Genomic DNA, 27,441 nt, shown 5'->3' with positions numbered 1-27,441 from the left:
TAAGCAGCATGGGCAACCTGACAAACCCAAGCTCAACATGAATTAGTTACACGTTGGCATAAAATCTGATGTGAGTCCAGAAGCTCTCCAGTGAAGCCTTCTGTGGTCCAGTGGCTCAGAACTCACCTGTTTCTCATGTCGCCACCTGTCATTTCAATGTGATGTATCCACTTATGATATCTTAACAAGGATAGAACTTATTACAGATCTATCTAATATAACCCTAGCGAAGTCTAATGCAGATTAATTTTCTTCTATATGGGGTCATTTAAAAGAAGAGCTGCAGTCATGGAAAAAAATCAGTCTCTCATGTGAAGTGATGACATTAAGACAAACCTTAAACAACTTTCTACATCTCTGTGAGACCAGGGATAGAAATGCTTTCCAGAAGATTAATATAGTTAGATATTTAAATACATGCAGAAGAGAATGGAAACACTGCACTGAGTAGATGATTACATGGTGACTGAGATTTGAGATGGTAATCTTTGAAATAAAGCTGTGGTCATTTGGCTTATATAAAAAAAGGGAATCATAGCATGAGAAATGGGGGACAGTCTCAGAACTATAACAACAGTGTTTATGTTATAATATCCAATTTTCATTGTTAAACAAATGTTTATCAAGGAGAAAGAATATTTTAGAGAATAAATGTTTGATGTAGCCGAAATGTGGAACTCATGTAATGAGCTTTTCTTCCTTGAAGTCAAATTTAGTAAATAAAAAATTCTAAAACCAATTTTGATAGCTCTTAACACATAGTGTTTAAAATATAAAAAACAGTGTTATTAGTGATGATTTCTATGTTAAATTTACATATCACACTTTTGTTTTCATAGATATTAATAATCATTTGTAGTATTTGCCTATTTATTATGCATGGGCAGTCACACTAGGTTCAACTGAGATTACTTTTAAACACAGAATCCATAAATTATTCACTTCCATAACTATTCCAGTTAGCTATTCCACTCTTTAGTGGGATCCCTTTGAAAATATACTTGATCATCCTTACTGATAGTTTTGTAACTACTTGCAGATTTCCATTGACCTGGATCTAGTCTTGCAGTGGCGAGTTGCCAGTGCCACATACCCACACATCACAACTGACAGCTGTGCTCAGACATCTGGGTCTTGATGACAAGTGCTCAGGGAGCTCAACTTCTATAATAAGCAGACAGTCCATTCGAGTCACAACAAATGCTTCTCCCTCTACGTGGTCTGAAAGAGAATGCAGTGCAATCAATGAAGAAAGTGAAGAGAAACCAGTCACAGTGCAGAGCTTGGGGTTAAAGGCATTGGTCCAGCCCAGGGATAGACATTGATAACACGAACACAGACAAGCCAGTATAGTTCTCTTCTACAAACGCAAGGAGGTAAGGAACAACATTGACAAATATGCCATCTGCAAATAAAGACTTTGGGACAGAGTAGTTCTGTGTGACAGAAAGCTACACTGCACACCTTTAGAGCACTAGATCTTCCAGGTACACACTCTTGCCAAAGCAGACAAGGTGGTTTTCCAAAACTGAATATATACCACATTACAGTGATTCTAAACCTATTTCTCAACTAACAGGCATTCCATGAGGCTGGCCACACACCTATCTCCTGCATCATTTGTCCTGTCTGAGCTTAAACCATCTGGCCCTTCTCCCTATTTATTTACCCATACATCAGGTACACTTGCTTTAAATAATCTGCACCTGCTATCTCTATATTAAGATGATGTTCTTCCCAATAGTGTCACAACTTTTTTTTTTTATTTCTTATTCCTTACTAAGCCAAATGACAGCTTTGAGAGACCACCCATCTCAGGAAAACACTGTATGAACTCACTGTTTCCTAGAACAAGTATTGATTTTTTAATTAATGCTAATAGATACAGTTGATGAAACCATCTTACTTATTTGTTTATCGTGGAAGCATTTTCTCTTTGTTGCTTGGATCCTCACACTAGGTAAGCCTTCAGTAAGTGCTGCTTAGTAGAGCATGCACTTAGTTTTATAACTAGAACTATTTTTTTTTTATAACTCAAATACTTTTCTAGTATTCAGTATGGAAGATTCGGACCAAGACATGGAGGATAATCAGACATGTTTGCTTTCAGAAGTTATACATATTTTGGTTATTTTAACATCATACTGTCTTTGACAGGGAAAAGATGGCTAGCTATATTTGGATCTTGAGCTGAGGATAGCATTTTTAACTGGATTAGAGTAGGTATGACACATCAGAGCCTCTAGGTGATGCAATGAAAATCAGTTTTGAAGTTAAAATCATTTGCGTAGCAGAGACAGTAGCCTCATGCATTGTGGCCCATGCATTGTAGCCTCAGCAAAGTAGACTATTGAAGAAACACGAATGTGCATTCTTTCTCCGTAACACTGTCTTATATTTTCATCAGTATGATGCCATATGGTAATATATCTTGTTGACAATGGAAACCTCATTGGAGTCTGCCCTAATTTTTCCCTGGGCATTTTTTCTTTTGACAGTGTCTCTACCTGTACTGTTTCTCTATAATAAGCCACAGACACAATTGTTGTTTATTTCATTTCTTCTGTGAGTCTTTCTAGAGTCTGACAGTGCCTGAGAAAGGTTTTGAGAGCTCAACAAAGTTGTTGGTATTGTGAAAGCTGTCAAAAATATGACACTCTTGGTGACTAGGCTCTGCAGGTCATCTAACTCTGGCTAGCTGATAATAACAGGAAAGTAGTAGCCACATCTTCTCAGTGTAGGAGAATGCCAAGGCACTGAGGTGGAGAGGGTGATTAGGAGTGAATGCACCTTCATGGAGACAAGTGGAGGGGGAGGGTGGATGGGAGTGTGGTGGGGGAAGGAGATAACATTTCAAATGTAAATACAGAGAGTATCTAAAAATAACTTACCCCCACAAAAAGGCTTTTTATGTGGTAGACTCAGATAGACTGTAAAGCATATGGAAGTTTGAGGCTTATTTTTATTTTTAATTTTCATTTTACAGAGCTGATTCAGTGGCTGGGTCAGCACTACACATCACATTTATCAAACCTAATATTTGACACCTGGATTGACAGACCGAGTGTCATTTTAGAAACATTTTATTCTTATCATAGAAATAACGTATAAATGTAAGTATAAGTCAGTAAGCTACACACTGATCCGAATTCCTCATTCTTCAGTATTCTGTGCATGACGATTAGTCCAGATCTACCCTTGGACCCGACTTCGGAGAGCGGTTTACACTCACACATTTCTGTCGTCCAGTGACTCTGCTCTCTATTCGTAATGATTGATTTTATAGTTAATACTATGCTTTGGCAGGTGTCATGGCTTTGGCAAAGACACATGTGATTCTCCCTTTGGCAGACTCCAATTCAGCTAATGGAATTCTAAAAGGATGGAAAATTTGAACAATCTTAGCATCATACAAATCAGAAATAGTGAAAATTAAGTGAAGGTAAAGCTTTAGAAGAAAAAATCAATGCATACCTCAGAAGGTCAAAGGCAGCTTAAATGGAATAATTGTGGCCATTCAAAGTACTTTATAATCTTTATTATGCGAGTGTATTTCCTGAATAGTATATTTTGTTAAAATACTTTACAGTTTTAAAATTGCATAGCTCTAAAAACTAAACTAACATTTATTTTGACAGTTTTCCAGGTATAAATAATTTTTTGACAGTTTTTCAGCTATAAATAATTAAAGTATTATTTTCATAACATATTGTAAATTAATTACTATGTTAATGAGACTCATTTTACACAATAGTCATACTGTATAGATTCTAAAAACACATGAACAGTCTTCTCAGATTTAGAACTGAAAAAGTCATGGACTTTTTCCAAAGCAGCAGAGAATTGTACCTGTGTGAATTGATTTATTTAATGTTGTCCAGTGAGTGGTCTTTTGTTTCTATGGATCCAGCACATACTAAATTCCAGGGGAGATTTTTTTAAAATCAAAGTTTTTAATTTTATTGCTATTATGATAAAGCAATTCCCCAATCTGTTTTAATAATGAGATAAGTCTTAAAATAGATATAATATATAATATATGATAGTGTAGATGTGATTTTATATTTAATTTATAGGTATTTAGGGCATGGGAATTCATTTATTAAAAGGGAAATTAAATCTGTGAATAATATTTTCTGTATTTAATTAATATATCTCTTTAAAGTTTCTAAGAAAAGGTAGATTGAGATTGTATTGTAGAGTTTTAATAAAGGGATTTTGCATCACAGCTTTTTGTCTTCAAATACCTTTGACCTGCTGTGTGTGTGTGTGTGTATGTATGTGTATGTGTGTGTGTGTGTGTGTGTGTGTGTGTGTGGGTGTGTGTGTGTGTGTGTTTGTGTGTGTGTGTGTAGAATAACTGGAATGATTATTGGTGACAGGTTGACAAGGTCACAGGGTAGCAGCCAGTGATGTCCTTGTTATACTGAGAATATTTGCTTCTCCTAATATCTAAGTCTGTGCAATGTTTAGAAAAAACAAGTGAGGACACCTCAGTCCCACTTGGGAGAGAGAAGAAACCAATCAAAAGGGGGAGGGAGGAGCCTGAGAAGGAAGGGGGCTGGTGGTGATGAGGAGAGGGGAATATGATATGGGTGGGGGAAAGGACTGAAGCTCTGAGGGTCAGCTGAAAGAATGGAAACTCTCAAACTCATGTTGTGTCTACATGACAGCACATTCTTTTAATATATAATGTATAATTTTTATTCACATTACAAACTGTATATACAGTATTCAGATTTGAAGACGTAAATCTTGCAAGTACTAATAGAATCGATGCAGAGAACATCATTGTAGGTGATTTATATCTTGTACTTCTTAAGGTCTAGTCTAGTATGCTAAACATTGCTTTTTAGATACTTTAAGTTTGACTTGATAGCAGGTAACCTAACGATTTGATAGTCTCTCCATGCAACTCTTTTCTCTTCAAAGAAATACTATTGTGTAGTAGGATGTTTTGATTCCCCTAGTTTTTGGCAGGATCACAGTACAGAGTTAACAAGACTAACACTGCCTGTTTGAAGTGTTTGTGGAATGGATGAATTCAGATGCTGCAACCACAGCATGAGCTTCAAGTTTGCTGTTTCCCAAGTTCAATGTCATTGCTCCAGCCAATAGTACATATGCTCTGGAGAACAGATTTACACTTCTTACAAACACATGCTAATGCCCATTTTACTTGTTCTAAAAGATTTAGTCATTTCGTTGCTAGAGTACAATTATCTGCAAGGTGTCTGAGGAAATAGGTCATTTCTGCTAGACTGTTGCATCTCCAGAGTTTAGAAAGTGAATATTTGATTTACTTCATTAGAAACTGTAACAGTTTCTGATATCAAAACATTTGTGAAATTATAAAAGTAATTAGCATTACAAGATTTTTTAGATAGCTGCTTAGAATATTCTTAGACATACTTGTTTTTGGATTTACTAGTATCCAAATTAATAGTCTTTTGAATTATTTTGCAGTTTTCTTCTCATGGAAATAATCAGTGATTCTCAATTTTCCCCATAAATCTTAAATAACAGAACGTTGGAGTATGCATTAAATCTAAATTTAATGGCTTTTAAATAATACTTTGTCTTGTATAAGCAGTTTTTTTCATATGTAAATTACCAACAATTGCATATCAATTTACTTTAAGTGATTTTTATTTTTAATGAGATTGTATTACATGCTACATTTAACTAAAATGATCTACATAGATTTATGTGTGTACTGTATTATTGTAATATGTATGGGCTCTGGAGAATACTTGCCCAAGTTAATTAACATCTGCAATCTCATGTGTTCCTGTAGTGAAGATATTTTAGTCCCAGCTCTTTCCAAGTACATATTATGATTAAGGTAATAACCAAACACTGGTTTCCAAAACTCATTTCTCCTGTGTGATATTTAGAACCTGACCAACATTTGCTTATCCAAAGCACCTCTTTAGTCTCTGGTAACCACACATTTCTTCTTTGTCTCAGAGACTCTGAGGTGTTTGGTTCTGTGTATGAATGAGACTGTATAGTTTTGGACCTGGTTTGTTTTACCCAATGAAAACTCTTCATTTTTTATTTTTATTGAACCAAAGGATTTTCTTCCTATTAACAACATTTTTACTTTTAAAAAATTGAGAATTTCACATATAGCACACCTCACACAGCATACAACCTATAACATATGACATATGACAAACATGTAACATATATTCATAAGCTATGACCTATAGCCTATAACCTATAATATATAATAAATAATATATAATGTGTTTTGATCATATTTTCTCACTAGTTCTTCTTTAACTCCTTTCACATCTCTTACCATTTTCCTCACTGAACTTCATTTGATCATGTTAAAACACACACATATCCACACACACACACACACACACACACACACACACACAGACACACATTGAGTTCACTTACTGCTACCTGTATTGACAAAGGTTGAGAACCACCTACTGTAGCATGAGTAATCTTTCGGAGGTTGCTCTCTTATGAAAAAAAATATGTTTACTTGCCCTGAGATGACAGCCATAAATTACCAATAGCTACTCAGGTAGGAGTAGGGTTTCCTGAATCACATTTGTCCATGTAGAAAGTTTATCTGAAATGATCTTGTACAGCTTTTTCGCATATAGTCACAGTTCTGTGAGACTAGTCACAGTCCATGAGACTAATGATGATGTCATGCTTACCAAATGATGTTTTGTTGTAAACATTTACTTCCTATGACTTGCACAATATTTCTGAACTGCCTCCATTTTTTACAATGATTCCTGAGCTGAGTGAGGGGATGTATGATATAGATGTTCCATTTAGAGCTGAGCCATCTACAACTCTGGCTATATAAATGCTGGTCGTTGGAAGGTGTCTGCATTAATCATCTACTGCATAAAATAAGTTTCTCTGGTGAGGGAGGAGAGATACATTATTCTGGAGATATAAAGGTAACTTAGGGGGTAATTTAATGCGATGACAATTTAGCCAAATAGTAGCTTTAGATTTTCTCATCTGTGCAATGACCTACAAAGTCACAGGTTTAGGACTAAGGTAATGGTACTAGTCATGAGTTCCGTCTTGTAGGGCAGGCCCTAAATCTAGGCAGAAAGTAATTGGTTACTCCTATAACATTTATGTCACTTTGACACCAGTATTCATATCTCAAAAAGCCAAACATTACTATAACTTGCAGAATTCGTATAAAACTTTTCTTTCTCACTAGTGAAACTACTACCAGCATTATGAAAGTTAACTAATAAAAATAACATCTTTGTATTGATAATGTCATAATTACTCTATCGTTTTCAGTCAAGTATGTGGTGTCTATCAATAGGGTTCTACCACCAAATTTTGGACATTAATAGAGAGCATTGACATTAGCCTGCTATATTTTTGGAAAATTTGAAGAATTCAACTGACTAAAAACTAAAGTGGAGGTTACCCATACCTCCCAGTGAGCTTTTTCTTTGATTGCCTATGGTGGCTGTGAGAGGCATTATTTCCATGTACGAGTATAGCTCCATTTAAACTATTTCTAAGTGTTAAAATAAAAAATATGTATGTGCATGCATGTTTTGCTTGCATATATACCATATGTATATCCGGTATCCACTGAGCTCAAAAATAGTGTTGGATGCCCTGGAGTAGGAAATAGTTGTGAGCCACTATACATGAGTGCTAAGAATCATACCTGGGTCCTCTGCAAGAGCATCCAGTTCTCTTAAGTACTGTCTTCTCTCCAAACCCCATTTTAGTTCTGTTTCTATTTGTATGTATATAAATATTTAGAAAGCTTCTATGGTATTCAGATTCTAACTGTAAGTTTCAAAGATTTTTATTGCTAGTTATCCTTTCTTGTTCCTGCTCCTGTAACCTGCTCTCCCATCCCCACTCCATATAATCCTTCTTGTTTCATTACTCCCATTCCTCCCTTCATGCCCTCTTTGTTTTCTTTCCTGTTCCTCATAATCTACTGCTCGTCAATGCCACAACCCAACATATATGCACAGTTCAATTTTAATAATCTATCTAAAATTTTGTATCTAGCATGCAAATATGAGAAAACATGCAGCCATTTTCTTTCTAAGTCAGTTTTCTCACTCAGAATGATCATTTCCATCCTTACCCATTACCTGTAAATTTAATAATTTAATGGTTTTACTTATTCATGTTATACTCTGCTCAGTGCCCCTCTCCTATTCAACTCCTCTTACAATCTTTCCCTCCTCCCTCTGTCCCTCCTCTGAGTGGGTAGGGCCCCTGTGTATCCCTCCTCCAACCCTGGCACATCAAGTCTATGTAGGGCTAGGCACATCCTCTCCCACTGAAGCCAGAAAAGGCATCCCAGCTAAAAGAATATATCCCATTTATAGGCAACAGCATTTTGGATAGACCCTGCTACGATTACTTGGGACCCAAATGAAGACCAGGCTGCATATCTGCTACATACATGTGGGGAGGCTTAGGTCAAACCCATGTTGCTGCTTCAATGGAGCAAAGACTGAGGCAATGGCCAACCAATAACCAGTCCAACTTAAGACATCCTATGGGCAAGCATCAATCCCTTATACTATTAATGATACTCCATTATGTTTGCAGACAGGAGAAAATTGTGTTCTTAGAGGCTCTATCCAGTAGCTGATTCAGACAGATACAGACATCCACCACTAAGCAGTGGATGGAGTCTGGGGACTCTTATGGAAGAACAGGAGGAAGGATTGAGGGCCCCAAACAGGATAGGAACTCCACAAGAAGACCAACAGAGTCAATAATTACAGATTTCAAAGCCAAGTAACATTTTATTATATATATGCATTACATTTTCGTGACCACCTTATCAGTTTATGGACATCTAAGCTGTTTCTACTTTCTAATCATTGTTAGTAAGTCAATGGCATACATGATAAGCTAGTATTATTTCTTTAATAGAATATAAAACCATATGAGTGTATGTCCAGAAGTGGTATAGCTAGATATATGCTAGATCTCCATCTAGCTTTTTGAGAAACCACCCTACCGATTTCAGTAGTGCCTGCATTGGTTTGCACTCGTACCGTAGTGAGCATTCCTCTTTTCCTATGGTAAGCCTGCATTCATTTTCATCAGTTTTATTTGTTACTTTTTGATTTTTCCCTTTTTAATATTAGCCATTTTGAATATGTAAAGAAGACATCTCAAAGACATTTTCATTTTAATTTCTTTTACAGCTCACAGTGTTAAATATTTAAAGTATTTCTCAGATATTTGTCTTTCTTCTTTTGAAAACTGTTTAACTCCACACTGATTTTAATTGTGTTTTGGTTGTATTTTCATCATTTAGTTCTTTGTATATTATAGATACTAACCCTCTTTCCGATTTATCCTTCTGCAATTTGTCTCTTAACTAAAAAAAAAAAAAAAAAAAAAAAAAAAAAAAAAAAAAAAAAAAAAAAAAAAGGAATTATAGACCAGGCTCTTTGATGAACACTTTCATATTATTATTTCTCTTTTTCTCAATCTCTCTGTCTCTCTCTGTCTCTATCCATCAACAAAATATCTGCAAAACAAATTTAAAAACTTATCAAAGAAATCATCTCCTTACTAAAGCTCAGTATCATCTCAGAGATGCAGATTATAGTTAAACATAAGTATATCAATATATGTAATTTGCTTTATGAGGAGATTCAAAGACAGAAACCACCCAAACATGTCATTAAATGAAGAAACGACATATGACAAAATCAAACATTATATCATCATAAAACTGGAGAATTTAGGGATACAGGAGACACAACCCAACTTAATAAAGCTAATATATTGGAAGTCCATAGCCAATATCCTGTTAAATAGAAGAAAAACTTGAAGCATTGTCATTATAATAAGGAAAAGACAAGGCCATCTGATTTCCATCCTTTTTCAATATGAAACATGAAGTTTTCACAGACCAATAAGACAGTCAAAAGAGGATAAAAGAATGCACATAGAAAAGGAGGAAGCCAAATATCCTTGTTTTCAGAGGTTATATAAAAGACCACAAAGACACTACTAGAGGCTCCCTCAGTTGATGAACACAGCCAGTAAGGTAGAAGTATAGAAAATTAAAACATCAAAAGGTCGGCAACCTTCCTAAATAGCAATAAATTATACACTGAGAAATAAATTAAGGAAACAATCTTAATTTCCAGCCCTCAAATACCTTAGAATAAATATGAAATGGGAGTGTTGTATGGTGAAAAGAAAGAAATTATATAAGACACCAGAAGATGGAATGGCCTTCCATGCTCATGTATTGATAGGGATAATATGGTGGAATTAGCTACTATAGCAGGAACAACCTACAAATTAAATGAGTACGCATAAAAAATTCTAACATAATTCTTCACGTAACTTAAAAATAACCTTCACATGCATTTGCAAAAACAAAAGACCAAGGTTGGCTAAAATAATTGCTCATGATACAAATCACTGCTGGATGTATTACAATCCCAAATTTCAACTTGTACTACAGAGTCAAGTAATAAAGATAGTATGGTACTTTAATCAGAACAGAGATGTTGATATAACAGCAGAATAGACTTGAGGACCTAAACACAAATTCACATTCCTATAGCCACCCAAGATCTGATGAAGAAATCAACACTACACACCAGAGAAAAGACAACATCTTCAACAGATAGTACTTGTCCAACTTGATAGATAATGTAAGAGAAGGAAACTACATCCTTATATTTTATCCTAAACAAAACTCAACTCCAAGGAGATAAGCCTTGGACATAAGAGCTGATAACCTGACTGTTTGAGGAGAAAGTACAAAATATGCTTGAATTTATTGGCATAGGAAAGAATTTGCTAAGCAGGCCTCAAATAGCACAGAAATCATAGGCAACTACTGATGTATGTGACTGTATGTAACTGAAAAGTTTCTATGCAAGACACCACCATATATAATAAAAACACTGCATTGACTAAACCTCTATTACATATCAAGATCCCCTCCCCCAGTTTCCTAGTCTGAGGTTTACCAGCCGTTTATACTTCTTCTCACTGGTTTCCTTGCTGTTGTACTTCGTAGATGGCAAAGTTTTAATTTTCTTCATATTTGAGAAATATTTATGTCTTCATTTAGCAGTTTTCAGTACTTAATAGCCATTCTATATTAATAACTGAATAAAAGCAGGTCTTAAATCTTCAGGTGTTAGTTTTTGATGAGTTTTTATTTAGTCATTTTTATTTGTTGTATGTTCAGAAAAAAATAAACCCCAAATTGTGGCCATTAATTAAGACTTTATTTTAGAATTGATCTCTACTTATCAAATGCCCTTATTCCCTTTTAAAAGATGTTTAATACTTCCTTTTAATTTTGTGCAATACTGTAATTCCCTCACACAAAATGATTCTTTTTATGTTGCAGTTTCTAGCCTTACACAATAATGTTCCTGTTATTAAGATGTATAGAGCTCTGTATCAACATTATTACATATTCATGGTTTCTCATTATTTTCTTGTTATGTAGCATTTACACTGACTTGGAGATGAGAAACTGTTACTGTTTAGTCATCACTTAACTGTTAAGGTGCATTCTGATTCTGCTTTAGTTTTATCAGAAGTCTGAAACACATTATGGTGCCCTCTTATGTTTGAGATTCACTCATTAATATTCGTTGACTGCTGAATTTCTTTCCTGTGATCACTGTGTGTGACTATCATGTTCCCACACAGAATGGCTTGAGATCCTTGTTCCCTGCATGTCTAGAAAGATGCAAAACTTAATGGTCATAAAAAATGTATCCTATTGAAAAAAATTGTCTGTTTTTTTTTTATGCCCAATTAATCAGAATCAGGTATGGGGATGGATATAGAAGAGAAGCCCAGAGGGCCATGAGAATGAAAGGGAAGGAAATATGTAGCTTTTGTGTGTGGGGAGCAGTGGAACATCTAGAAAGCCCCAAAATTCTGGGATGTGAGAGGCTCCCAGGACTCAATGGAGATGACCTTACCTGAAATGTGCAATACCAGAAAAATGAAACCCGAAGAGATAGAGAGGGCCTCTCAGTGGAGGATGGGGTTACTAACCTACCTTTTGAAATTTTTGATCCTGAATTGTTCCTCTCTAAAATAAATACATGGACAAAGAAAATAGCAGAGATTGAAAGAAAGACCATCTAGTGTCTGGTCCAATTTGGGACCCATCTCATGGGCAGGCACCAAAAACTGACACTTTTACTAATACCATGTTATGCTTGCAGACAGAAGCCTAGCATGGCTGTCCTCTGAGAGGCTTTATCAGCAGCTGACTGAGGCAGATGCATATACTTACAGCCAACTATTGGAATGAGGTCAAGGACTCCTATGGAAGTGTTAGGGGGAAGGAATGAGAATCTGAAGGGGATTGTAACCCCATAGGAAAACTAACAGTATCAACTAACCTGGACCCCTAGAAGCTTAGTAAGAGACCAAGTCAGCAACAAAAGAGCATACATGGACTGGTGTATGGCCCCAGACACATATGTAGCAGAGGAATGGCTTGCTGGCCTCAGTGGGAGAGGATGGACTTAATCCTATAGAGACTTGATGCCTAAAAGGAGTGATATGGATGAGAATGGGTGAGAGGGAGGAATGGTGGGTGAACATGTTCTCAGAGGAAAACGAGAGTAGGTATAGAGGTAGAATGTGGTAGAGGGGCTGAGAAGAGAAACAACAGTTGGAATTTAAATGAAACAAACAAAAAATAAAAGAAAACATTAAAACCATTCAAAATCATTAGTGTCTTTGAGCCTTGAGAACAGTAGGGAACTGAAATCAGGAAGCTGATTCCTCAATAGGCATTATGTCAGAACTACTCTTGGGTGGTCTTGTCTATGTAGAGACCCTGTATATAAAATTCTATGCATAGCCCCTGCCTAGATGCTATTTTGCCTCTTATAATATTGATGACCAGGCCAAGCCCTTTCCCCTTCATCTTCATCTCAGAGAAAGGGCTCTGGTCTCTGAGGTAGGTAAGAGAATGATCTTGGACCATCTACCAAGAACACTGTGTTGGCTCATGCCAGAATCAGCAAGCATGGAATCTTAGTGGAGGGTTCCCACCAGAAGAGAAGCATGCAGTACCAACCATGTCCTAGAAGCTCAAAACACATACAAAGTTTTTGTCTTGAATTTATTTAAAACTTGGTCATATGCATTCAAATTACGTTCACTCCTTTCAAAATATTTTTTGCTATTCATTTGACTAGGTTCCTATAAAAATATACTTTTGATGTAATCTTCAAGTTATGTAGGTAAGATTTTGCTCATATGGTACCTTTGCTGTGCATGAATGTGGATCTGTTTGTGTTGTTCATCATTCAGAAATCCAACTTGATGAGCACCATATGTTGAAGATATATGTTGAAGATACACACTTTCTCAAGTGTATAATTTTAACTTTTATGTAACAAATTGGTTATCTATAAGCATGAAAAAAATATGTCTGGGTCTTCAATTAGATCACACTGATTATTAATGTGTCTGATTTTGGACTAATGCCATGCTGTTTTCATTACAATCACTTGGTCATATAACTTGAAATCACCAATTTCTTCCACCTGCAAACATTTTGACCTGTAACAGCAACCTGTCAGCAAGATATGCTAACATAGTGAAACAAATGTTAGGGGACTAACCAACCACCATTAAAAATAGTATTTTGAGGTCCTCTTCACAAAATGGAACTTATTTAATGCACAAATAATGTGACCGAGAACTAGAAATAGTATAAAAATGAAACTAAAGGTTCATTTACAGTCAACTGTGTATTTGAAATTTTACATACATTTTCTTATTGGTTATTTTCTTCATTTACATTTAAAATGTTATCCCCTTTCCCAGTTTTCCCTCTGGAATTCCCCTAACTCATTCACACTACCCCTGCCTCTATGAAAGTGTTCTCCCACCCACTCACCCCACTTCCTTCCATCTCCCCCCACCCTGGCATTTCAATACACTGAGGTATTAAGCCTTCACAGAGCCAAGGGCCTCACCTCTCTTTGATGCCTGATAAGGCCATCCTCTGCTACATATGCTGCTAGAGCCATGGGTTCCTCCATGTACTCTTTGGTTGGTGGTTTAGTCTCTGGGAGCTCTGTGAGTTCTGGATGGTTGATATTGTAAGTTCTTCCTGTGGAGTTTAAAACCCTTTCAGCGCCTTTAAAATATGTAAGCATTGATCATTTTATGGCAATTAAAAATAAGTGGTTTTTTTTGTTGTTTTGTTTTACATGAAAACAAGTACCTTTATTCTGATGCTGGAGATTTCTTTCTTATTTTTCCCTATCTTTGGTTCATAACTGTATCTGCTAAGGGAAGAAAGTAATAGGAAAAGTTTAATAAATTCTTAAAGTATTTCTTTTACTGGTGGAATTCAAGTTACAAGGGTCTGTCTTTGCTTTCTTTAATCAGTGTCTTGTTTCGTGGCTCTTGCCCATGGCTATTTCCTTAACTTCTCTGTGCTTTCGCTCATTGATCAGTTTTCCTTTCCTTTCAGGATGTCTTAAATCATTTGGGATCCTGTGAACTGGATGAAGATGATCTAATGCTTGATTTAGAATTTTTAGAGGAACAGAACTTTCAACCCCCAGGTAAGGGTTGAATAAACGCCCACAGCAATATGATCATAAAGACAAGTAATTAGCTTTAAGTGCAGCTTTTCACAATAACCTTGACATAAAATATAGGTGTGTGGGTTTATTTCTAGGTTTTCAATTCTAGTCCATTGATCTATGTGTCTTTTTCTGTACCAGTACCATGCAGTTTTTATGAGTATTGCTCTGTAATACAGCTTAAGGTCAGGGATGGCGATTCTCCTAGTTCTTTTATGGTTGAGAATTGTTTTTGCTCTCCCTGTTTATTCTTTGTTGTTGCTGTTCTGTTTTGTTTTTCCATTCCAGATGAAGTTGGGAATTACTCTTTCTATCTATGTGAATAATTGATGGGGACTTTTGATGGAGGTTGCATTGAATTTGTAGCTTGCTTTGATAAGAAAACCTGTATATAGCAAACCAACAGCCAGTACCAAATTAAATGGAGAGAAACTTGAAGCGATCCCATTGCAGTCAGGGACAAGACAAGGCTACCCACTCTCTCCGTATTTAGTCTATGTAGTACTCAACGTTCTTGCTACAGCAATTAAACAATCAAAAGGTCAAAGTGATACAAAGCAACTCAAACAAATCAGTAGCCTTTCTGTACACAAAGAATAAATGAGTTGAGAAAGAAATTAAGGAAACAACACCCTTCAGAATAGTCACAAATAATAAAAAGTATCTTGCTGTTACTCTAACCAGGCAAGTGAAAGATCTGTATGACAAGTGTTGCTAGTCCCTGAAGAAAGAAATCAAAGAAGACCTCAGGAGATGGAGAGATCACCATGCTCGTGAATCAGTAGTATAAATGGCCATCTTGCCAAATGGTGGTTTTTTTTTTTTTTTTTTTTTTTAGTAAAAAAATGCTCTAATTAAATACTTAACAATTTAAAACATTAATATTTTATGATTGAGGGGGAACAATATAATGGCTAATATCACATTTTTATTGTTTACTTTCAAATAAATAAAAAAAGTATTGGTGGTCTAGATTTCTTATTCTAAATTTATTTATAACATCCCTAACAATGTAGGTTAATGCTGATACTGTAAGGTCAATTTAAAAGATGATAGTAATGAATACCAGCCACATTATACTCTCAAATACACATTTACAGTTGTATCAGAGTAAAATTCATCCCACATAAACTAAGAAAATAGGCATCATTTGGAATAGTTTGAATTCATATTAAATAGTGTAGCTCTAATTTAATAAATACTTCATATGATGTCCTTTTTATGACCCAATTGTATTCATTTTCAGGTATTTGATAAAACGATTGTGGGGTATTTTAGTAGTGAACAGTCTTGAATTGTTACTTTTATATAATAGGTCAATAGTGTTAAGGTAAGCTTTAAAATCTGAGTCTATTGGATAAGCCAGGGAACGGTGATCTTGTACTACTTAGTTGTTCCTATGTTTAACTCATGTGAAGTTCACTTTTGGTATTAATCCTTAGACATATTTTGAAATGTTTGTTTCTTGCTAATTTTTTATACCCACTTAATATATTGTAAATATAACAATCAGGCCATAATGATGTTTATGTTTCCTTGTACCCTATTTTAGTTTGCCACTGTACATTAACTTGGGATTAAACATTTTGAGAACAGTCTACCTGCAGTTGATTTGACAGATATCCCTGTGAGATGTAGATATTTACTAATTTTTTAATGAAGATAACCTTAATCTATATTTTTTCTAAGAAACATTGAGGAACATGCAAAAAGTATTCCTTTTGAAAGGAACCTTTGAAAAACAAAGTTTTTTAAAAATTATTTTAGTTTTATTTTTACCCTCAAGATTTTATTCCCCTCCCAGTTCCATATCCCATACCTCCTCCCCTCCACCCCTGTCTCCAAGAGGATGTCTCCACTCCACCCACCCTGCCAGACATCTAAACTTCCTGGAGCCTCTAGTCTTTTGAGGGTTTGGTGTATCTTCTCTGACTGAACCCAGTCCCAAGAGTCCTCTGCTGTTGGGGGCCTTGTATCACCTGGTATATGCTGCCTGGCTGGTGATCCAGCATCTGAAAGATTTCAAGGGTCCAGGTAAATTGCGACTGCTGGTTCTTTTACAAGGCCGTCCTCCTCCTTAGCTTCTGCCAGCTTTTCCCTTATTCAACCATAGGAGCCTTTTAAAGGAGAATTGGTCACTATTGAGCAAACATGTCAGGTGCTCTAGTTAGACATTTCCCATATAGCATAATATAGTACTACTGAACCTCTAATATCTAAACTTTAAAACTGCTAAACTATAAATAACAATGTATACATATTAAATACTTATTTACATGTCCACAGTAATAAAATGTTGGAAACACTTCAAATGTCCCTCAGTAAGACACATTGAATATTTAGTAGTACAACAAGCTGAAAACTAAAAGCAATGGAGAAAGCTTTCATTTTCCTATTGTAGGATTACAGGGTAAATTATTATGAGCGAATGATACAGAGATGGATTAGATAGTGAGACTAAACCCTAGATTCTCAGCTCTGACATACATATAATTGGCCAGTCTGTCCCTCTTGATTCACGGCTGAGATAGTGACAGTGCCATCCCTGAACTTTCATATCCTCTCTACTTTCTTTCTCCTCACCCCACACATGATCATGCCTAGAGGGTAATGAGCTGAATGTAGCTGGGCAGTGATGGCATACGTCTCTAACCTCAGCACTAGGAACACAAAGGCAAGCTGATCTCTGTGAGTCTGAGGTCAGCCTGGCATATAAAGCTAAGGTCAGGATAGCCCAGGCTAGACAACGAAGTCCTGTCTCAAAAAACCAATAAAAACAACAACAACAACAACAAATAATAATAATAATAATAATAATAATAATAATAATAATAATAATAAAAGTGCAACATGACACATTCATTGAAGCCTTTACTTAAAAATTTATATACCCCTTTTTAAAATGTTAGGGTTTCGAATGTTTTTACTCTGAAGAAATGATGAAATGTACAGAGATGTGTTTCAGTTTAGTTCATGTGTACTATATATCTGTTGTCATGTATCACATAAAATCCATGCTTAAAAATTGAAAGATTACTCTGAGTTAATAGAAGGTAAGATGATTTCATGGTGTCTTACAGAATTATCTTTCATTTTGCTGAATTTTATAATGGCATTCTGATCTAGTTTAAATTTTATAAAATGTTTTGTGGAAACATCTGTGGTAGAATGATAAGATCAGCAGTTTCTTTGATCCACAAGTATGGACCATGGATTGGATTAGCTGACATATTATGTAAAATTATCAAAGTCAGGAAATGGGTGTCTTAAGTGGGGAAATGGTGGAATGGTAATGATTTTGGATTAAAACCTCCCCAATTCCATTCTCATCCGCATTTTGTATTTATTGGGGTACTTTTGAAATACTTGAATGCAGAGATGACATGAAAAGGCAGATTCTGTTTGGAGGTAGCCATGGTGATAAGCAGTTATGTTTGAAGTCACAGTGAAAAGCAAATCTTGGCAAAAAAAAAAGATCTAAACAAAAGTGTATCTCCATACATCTGCTCTGAGGAGACCTTTCAGAATTTATCTTCCTCTATAAATTATTCCCTTTATTTAAGGAAGAAAACTGATATGTTAGTGTTCTAACTGGCTGTGAGAAGGTACAGCGGAGAGCTAGAAGCTGAGCAGTTCACCTGCCACCACATCCTCTAAAAACATTGTCACTCACATGTGATCCTTGAACAACTGTAAGCTGCCTCTTCCCTAAAGGGATGTTGGAAAGAAGGCTAGTCTATAAGACCCGGTAAATCTAGAAAGGCAGGTTTGGTTCTATAATTCGTCATTTTTAGTTACTTCCTGTGCTTCTATGCTGGTCACTTTAGGCAAGTCAGTATTCTCTGTGGCAGAGGCTGGTGGGAAGCAATAGTCTGTTTAGGTCAGAAGAGCAACAGCACCAACCAAATGAATGGGAGGGTGACAGACCACACCTGAAATGTCATCATTTAGAAATTATTCCTGGTAATTGCTTTGGTCTCATTTTCACTTTGGCTCCTGTCTTACTACCAAGGGATATTTATAATTATAAAGATTTAATAGCTAAAAGCCTGGTAATGGGAGTCCATTCAGCCTTACTATGGTCTGTCTGCCGGGAAAATGGGAAAACATTTACCAGTTATATGGGGAACAAATTCTGGAAATAAGACTATGATTGTGATAAATGAACATTGTGCATTTACAATATATTCTATTCTTTTCATAAGATGTCATATTGCTTTATAATTATAGATTCTAGAGTAAAATAAAGATAGGTTGAGAAAAGAATTAATCAAAACTTAATATTGATCAAGACAAGAACAGGAGTTCATTGCTGAAGAACTGTGTTGTGTGTAAATGTCAGTGAAAGTAACATTGTTCTAAAGACTGGATGGTGGAAATCTGACTGAAAACAAAACACATTTTTGTCTGGGGATAAAGGGGATTTTAGTGATGAAGATGCTTTTCAATACATTCCTTATCTTGCTTTCCTTATTGATTTCATGTCACACTGCACAAAACCATATACTCAAAAGTTATTGTTCATTATAAATCAGTTTTAATGAGTTGGTTTAAAATATAAGTTAGTAAGAAAGAAACTAAAGGCTAATAGTACCCACCCTTTATTGAAGCCACATCAAATCTGATGAAAAAAATTGAAGAAAATTGCATATTTAGGACATATCCCAAATAAACAAATTTAGTATAAAAATAATAGGAATTATAATTTCATAGTATACTTAAAAACATATTTTCCTTTTAAAATCTGTATATATAATTTAGATAAAATTGTGCTACAAGATTAATGATGCTTCACCTAGAAGTTATAGGTTATTGCACAAACATCCCAGTATTGTATTGGCTCCTTGAAATTTGACAGATCTCAGTGAGTCAGGAGTTTTGAAACTTGTTCTTTATTTGTAAGAGTTTGTGATTACATTCATCACAAAATATCTGCCTGAGTGAGTGAGGTATGTTTGAATGCAAAGTATATTGCTTTTTAGGATACACAGGATAGAGCAGGAACCCAGTACAGTTTGATTTTGTACCTTGGGATTTAGACAATCTTTATCTTTTAAGTACTTTGTCTTACTACTGGTTGTTTTTCAGGGTACTGAGTTTTGAATAATTCATCACTATTATAGGTTATTTCAGAACACACTTTCTAATTTAAATATTTTTTTAGTTTTATAATGTATTAAGTAGAAAATTGATTGAATGTAGTAAATATTAATAGATCAAGACATGTTATTTCAAAACAAGGTACATTTCTTTATTTTAAACTACTCTATCTAAATACCTGAAATTTTTTTCACTAGATATTAATTAATTGCCCAAAATACTATACAGCTTACATAGGAAAGCAATATATCTGAAAAAGAACACATTTTCTCTTTTAAAAACCTTAAATCCTAGAAATCTTAAATATATTTGAACAAAGAACATGGGTTGTTGCTTTGCATTAAATTGGTTTTGGTTTTATCACTTAAAGACAGGATATTTATTTAAAAATAAATTTAAATTATTAAACGTCCTTTGATAAAAAGAAAGCAATAGTTAAGTGAGTTACAGTTTATTACTTTTGTTACTTATTTTGGGTTTGCTTCTGAAGTACTCAGAACATTTGGTCTTGGTGTATGTCCACAAACAAATGGAGGTAATGACCCACCAATATCAATTAGAAATTAATTAGGTAGTTGCTAAACATTTTGAAGTTGATGCACATCATTAAAAGAATTCTTCTGTGGGTTAGGAATTACTCCTGTGACTATTAATTAAGAAGGTAATTTGTTATTAATTTTCAATGGGTAAAGTACAGCAGAGTTGAGATGAAGCCCTGGTGGCTTTGCTAATATGAATGGCAATGTCTAAAGATTCATGGATATTGTAAAAATCAGCTCGTAGTTTGCATGTGCAATGAGGTATCTACGTCAAAAGCAATGGGCATAGGGCATCTTCAGCTAGATTGTGTAAGACACAGGAATGGTGCCACTTCATTTTGAAGATATAAGTCTAAACTTAATAAATATATGTACAAACCTATGCCACTTGGGCTGACAGTGGTCCCCACAAGAGCCATAGCCTACTTACCAAAAAAATTACCAGATCTGAGAAATTACTGAGTCATGGTAGTCTAAGTTTCCTTCCAAACAGCATCAGCAATTGCCATGGGATGGCTCTCAGAAGTTGAAAATTAAGTACTATTCTGAAGACACTTCACATTTGAGGCACAAGACTCAGAGTATTCCAGCTGTCTTTAACCTTACATTCTGTCTCCAGCTGTCTAGTTTCCATAGTAACGTGACGTGCAATTGCAAGGTGACAGAAGAGATAATTAAAAGTGTCATCCAACTGCAACGCTTATGAACTACAGCATGGCCAGATTGGATGATATCCATAAAGGTTCAGTAGTGACACTGATATTTCTTGGTAAGCAACAGTTGTCTAGTTGCTCTCAAGGCCCACTCAACAGGAGGGAAGTCATGTCTCATATTAGAGTCCTAGCTGGCTAACTGGAGGTAGACGGGTTATGGATCTGGCAAGAGAATCTACTTCTGCCTATTAATTCCTGACTTAAACTTATCATTCCCAGATGGAGATCAGTGTGGCTGAAAGCCCTCATCAAAGGTGCTTTCTTTTTTCAGAACATGGCGACTTGGTTACTTTTCTGTCACCGTGAAGAGAAACTATGATGAAGGCAACTTATAAAAGAAAGCATTTATGTGGGCAGTATTAGCTCACACCTTTAATCCTAGTATTCAAGAGGAGAGGCAGGCAAATTTCAGACTTCAGGCCAACCTGGTCTACTGAGTGAGTTCTACTGTAGTCAGAGAGACTCTTGTCTCAAAACAAAACAAAACCCAAGTCGAACAAATTACAAACTAAATGGATAGTATTTAATTGGTGTTTGCTAACAGTTTCAGAGAGTAAGTCTATGCTGGTCACATCCTGGTTAAGCACTGGAATAGTAATAAATAATACCTGGGGTCTTATAACCACAAGGGGAGGGGATGTAACATGCTAACTGGTGACTTGAAATTTTGAAACTTAAAAAGCCATTTCTGGTGATGTACCTCTTTCAGTAAGGCTCCACATTTAATTATTCCTAAATAGGTCCCCAATGGTTCAAATATATGAGTCTGTGGGAGCCCACCAGAAAGACCATCATAGAAAAACACAATTGGAACAGTGCTGAGGACAAAGGATTGTGGGGTGCTAAGGCCCAGGAGGATACTTCTATATTATAACCCAAGACTATGGAAACATCATGGTAAACATCATTACAGAAAGATGTTAGAACCAGAAAAATAGAAAGTATTGAGAAACTGTGACTCCTAATAATGGCAGTGCAGATAAAACCTAAATAATGATAGTAACAATAGTCAAAATAAGCATGGGGCGGGGCAAATCTCATAATCTCATAGGTAACTAATGGCCATTGAGTGGAGAATTGGTCTCTCCCAGTTGGCCTCCAAAATGGTTATCCAATAAAAAGTAGTCAGCCCTGAACTCATACAAATATATAGAACAGTAGGAGACTAAGAAAGTTTTATTTATACCACAGATACATATTTATACATATTTGTGCATATGTAAATGAAAACATATATGTATATTGTTATTATTTTGCACACATTCACATATACAGGGAGGCAGAAAAAGCATCAGATTTGTGATATATATTGTGCAAAGTGCCCATCCAGGCAAACAGTCTTTTGGGACTTTGTTGAAGATATAATTTATAAACACACTCTGCCATCTTATTTAATACTCATTTTTTTCCCAGAACATATTGAGATCCTCACAGGAATGAGTGAATGGAGATCTAAAAGATCTTTTTGGCAATGATTAAAAAATTATCATTTTTAATATATAGTTGGAGAAAGGGTTAACTATAAGGTTAAATTACAGCTTTGTGGGTGAAACTCTTCACTTATTGTTTGCAATATAGAAGAGTTCTCAATGATATTAAGTAGCTACAAAGAACAAAAGTAGTAGGTTCCCTGGAATTCACTGGTTATCACTTTGAGGTTTTAAGAGCTGGCTTTGTTCTTTTTTAAAGCTAGGCTGAGTTAGGGTACTAGGCACTCCTTGGCTGCCATTAGATGGCAATCTTGTTCTGATAATGCTGATAGAAACCCTGTGGTGCATTTGTATTCAACCTCATAGTTTAGAAGGTTTTCAAATATGTTATCTCATCAAATTATCACGATAACTCTGCAGTAGGTGATAATGTGACCCAAATACTGTGGAGGAAGAACATAGTCTGAGGTTAAAACCATCTCCAGTCAACATTCACAGAGATCTTATCATTACAGGCAGGGTTCTTCTCAACTCCTTCCAGATTTTGCTGCATCTAATTTTACATACCACCCCAATAGATTGGGTTACACATTTTCCAAGGTCACAGAAAAATCATAGTCACATCTTAAGAGGAAGCGGGTATTTCAAGTAAGCATGCTGACTGTGGGAAATAAGGATCATTAGCTAAAAAACTGGGGAAGGCAAAGAGCTCTCCAACACTGACAAAGTCATAGAGCAGGACAGTGTGGGGTCATTTCATGTAGTAACAAACACAGCTATTCACAGCAGCAGGAGTGGGATTTTCAATGCTGCAGTGTGCAGCTCCTCTGCTTGTGAGCATTGTTCTAATAGCTCTGAATCATGAAGTCCTGTGAGCTGGTGAGACAAGTCTGTTACGTTCACCTTGCAAATATACCCATCTAAATTGTTACATACTATTTAATGTGTCCAATAGCTCCTGATAACTACAAGTATCCAGAAAGTGTCATTTCATAATGAATCCCCAATCACAAACATTTGAGAATGTTGTAAGGAAGTGTCACATCCCCTACATTGTCCCTAGGATCTTAAGACACTTAGCAAAATATAAGGATTCCTTGTGGTTAGTTTCCTGGCTGTCATCTTCATAAAAACAGTCTTTCACCAATAGAATGGAAAGGGTGCTTTCACTTAACCACAAGATTTTATAATAGACAGCAATATGTGATTTAAGGGCATATAAAATGAAACATTCTTCCTGTTTTGCTTATTTGACTTACTTAATCAACCAGAGTAATAATTAGTTCCATAATTTTCTACATTCCTTTTAATGCTCATCCTAACTGTCAAATTTTGTTAATAAGCACCTAGGTTGAGCTTTTTCAATATGACACAGTATGTCCTCACAGGATAGGAGTTTCAGGATTAAAGCCTTCATATTTCTTCTTGTTTCTTCTACTGGGTGTTTCCTCCACCGTGGAGCGATTACTATAGCAAATGTGTGACTCACAGTCTCTTACAATTATATCATGACCTGCCTGTAAAATTTCTTAAATAATAGCAACAACTGCCACTATATAAATAAGTTCTAGTATTTATTTAAAGGAACATAATATTTACAGATTTAAAATTGTCCACCAACAAATAAACCCCATAATTTTCAGTCTTTTATGAGGTAGGGAATGCGATAAGAACCTCAAACAGTGATAGAATTAACACAAATTCAGTTGTAATTGTGGGAATGAGCGCAGTGACTTCCTATTCCTGAAAATTTAAAGTTTTAATTGATAATTTAATGGGATCCCATTAAAGAATCCTTCTTTAATTTGGTTCTTTATTAATTTTATTTATAAAATGTCCCCAGAATTTATACATGCTTTGGACATTTCTTTGTCTCATGAAGACTACCTTCCTTGTGTCCACACATCCTAGAATTGGAAGACAGTTGAAGTCATGTCTGAATGGTTCGCAAATATTAGTGGATGAAGTAGATGCCATGATGTTGCTCTCAAGTGCAGAGCAGCAACCAGTTGATAAGACGAAGCTCACACATTATGTACTGAAGAGAGAAACAGTCAGCACTGCTGAATTCTGATACATCCCTGACAAAAAAAAAAGAAGCATTATTAAAAATTTGAAGGTGCCTTGATGCATATGTTTTAATTTAGAAACTTCACTGTGATTTAGTAAATATGATATGATGGTTCTGGTAGGGTTGGGACCAGCAAGGAAGAGCTTAATGATTCTTAAGATATACAGGGTCAGTGGAAGCTTTCTTATTGGAGAGTTGATAGGTTTTCAGGAACACCTCTCTGATGAAAACTCATTATTAGGAATAGTTAAATAGTACACTAAGACTAAGGAAGTAGATAATGATGCTGATGGAAAGGTCAGCTTGGAGTAAAAGGCTTAGTCTGCCCTGTGTGGGAGATAGGAGGGTAGTGCTTTCAACTTCAGCCAAGCCTTGCTTTCACAAGCAAGGGTCACAATGACATGCCACGTTTCCTGGACATCATCTCAAGCATCCTTACTTTAGTTTTCTCTCTTTTTCTCTACAGCTCTTTCCTAGATTCCCTTCCCAGGGGAAAATGAGTGATATCCCCAACTCTAGAGACTGCACACAGATAAGAGAAGGGCTTCTCTGCCCCACATCGACTGTGAACTGTAGGAAAATAAATGTGTGTTCTTACCCCAGTATTCTCATAGCTTGCGTTAGAGAGGATTTGCCGGGAACAAACATTCAAGTATCGCCTGCAGACATCTCAAGTAGATTTTTTCAATAAGGTTTAGATAAAGAGATGAAATCTTTCCTGTGCTAAAGAATTCTAAAATTTTATTGAATGTACTTCATACTGGCACTCTGAAAATAACAGGCTTTGTAGGGATGTTATCTCAATAATGATTTAAAGCTGCTGTCCCCGAGACTCTAACCATACTTGAAGATGAGGAGATTGAAAATGGCTTTTGTGGTTTTCCCTGGTGAAGGCTTTTTGTGGAGTCACACGCATGTACTGATGGAGTGACTTTTTTTTTTTCCAACACCTTGGCATTGGTTGATTTCTTTATGTAGATCATTCATAGGTCAGAATATTATTGAGCTACATATGATTTGTAGTAAACAATCATATATATTCTATTAAAAACCAGAAATAGAAGCTACCCCTATTGATGTCATAGTTGACATCAGCTGTCAAATTGTGCTCAGAAAGAGGGACCTCGGATAGAGTATTGGCTCCATCGTGTTTGCATTGGCTTTGAGAAGATCTGCGCGTCATTATTTGTTTCCCAAAGCAAAGCACTTCAAAGGGATTCTCTAGATAGCCGCCAGATGGATACTCCAGTCTCAGTCTCAGTACATCTCAGCTTTTTATTACTAGCTTAACCTCCACTAGTCCATTCTTTTAAGCTCACAGGATGTGCTGACATGCTAAAGTGATCTTAATCCTGGACCTATGTAAAAGTCAATATCCCCATTATCTTCATTACAAAATCCAATTTCATTAACAGCTAACAAAGCTCTATCAGGCTTCAATACTTTCACTTTTGCTACACACTCAACTTGATTTCCAGCAGATATTTTATTGAAGGGTTATTTTATAAAAACACATGCCAGAAAGGAAAGAGTTTAAGGTTAAGCTTTTTTTTTTTTTTTTTTTTTTTTTTTAAGCATTTAAGCATAATGAAGAAATATCAGCAGGCCCCGGGAGGACCTACAAAATTGGTGATCGCATGGGTGAAAGCTAGAATGTAGATAAGAGAACGTGTCATGTAGCAGAGAATGTCCCGGAAACCCAATATTCTCAGATATCCACTGATTGACAGGAATGTGCCATTTCCTTATCTTGAGATGCTTGCATTGTTGATTCTCCAGGTGATCTCCTTTTCTTGAATCACTGAGCATCATGCTGAAGATAGTGTGAATATTCATACATTTGGAGAATAATTCATATTTGTCATTTTGAAAAGAACAAGTATAATACTGTACAATGACTGAGGATTAAATAAGTATATTTAGAGAAAGAGGTGTGACCTACAGCATGCTTGAAGTCCTAGGAGCATGTTTGATGTCCTTGGAGATGAAGCAAAATAAAGACTGGCTGGGGAACATAATTGCTCATAAGGAACCAATAGAAGAAAACCTAGGAAACACCAATGTATAACAGAATAGAAACAGAGCAGTATTAGATGAATAAAACCAGAGAGTCCTTAAGCAGTGTTCTTACCACTTCCCGTCATGTATTCTATGATGTTACTCTTTTATATTTTATTAAATATAGTTCAAGATCTCTAATCAGAAAATAAAAATCTGAATTCCTTCAACTCTGTGTGGAACTTTGGATGAGTAGTGTCCTGCCAATAATGTCTGGCACATATTCTAAGAGACTTAGTTATTCAGAATCTGAAGCTGGTTGCTCACCAGCACACTGGAGGTAGAATGCACAGTATGCAAGCATTCACAGGCTTTGCTCTTCTCTTCTGCTATGAAATGAGTGCTACTTGTTTTAAGCATTTGAATGACTAGAGACTGAACTTGTCCACAGATGTTTGACTCTGCTTGAAATATGAGAATATATAACTATAAACATATTAATAATTACTGTGCTGGATAGTTTTATGTTAACAAGCTAGAGTGATCGGAAAGGAGAGAGCTATAATTGAGAAAATTGCTCAATAAAATCAGGCTATAGGTAAGACTGTAGGGCATTGTCTTAATTAGTGATCATGATGGAGGGCCCAGCCCATTGTGGGTGGAGCCATCCCTGGACTGGTGGTCTTGGGTTCTATAATAAAGCAGGCTGAACAAGCCATTAGGGTGCAAGCCAGTGAGCAGTACCCCTCAATGCCTTTGCATCAGCTCCTGCCTCCAGGCTCCTGTCCTGGTTGAATTCCTGTCCTGGCATCCTTCAATTTAGAAGTGTAAGACAAATAAATGTCTTTCTCTCCAAGTTGCTTTACTCATGATGATTATCATAGCAATAGTTACCTTCACTAAACCAAATACCAATATCTATATTGTCTGACAATATGTTTTTCTACAAGAGCTCTTGAGCTTATGCCTCTACCTGAATTGGGC

At 35.8% G+C, this 27,441-nt stretch overlaps 1 protein-coding gene across 1 annotated transcript in view; it reads left to right on the top strand.

Moving 5' to 3' along the window:
- CCSER1 (coiled-coil serine rich protein 1) overlaps positions 1 to 27,441 on the top strand; it is a gene marked incomplete at both ends in the record, with an annotated part of 925,644 nt that overhangs the window by 51,538 nt on the left and 846,665 nt on the right. Inside the window, 1 exon segment of the mRNA XM_080931819.1 lies at positions 14,492 to 14,585. Within this exon segment, the coding sequence (XP_080787945.1) occupies positions 14,492 to 14,585 (94 nt within the window).

This window comes from Micromys minutus (genome assembly GCF_963924665.1).
Source record: "Micromys minutus genome assembly, chromosome: 18".
Lineage (NCBI taxonomy): Eukaryota > Metazoa > Chordata > Mammalia > Rodentia > Muridae > Micromys > Micromys minutus.
The sequence above is the reverse complement of the archived record's forward strand: the minus strand, read 5'-3'. Positions and strand labels throughout refer to the sequence as shown.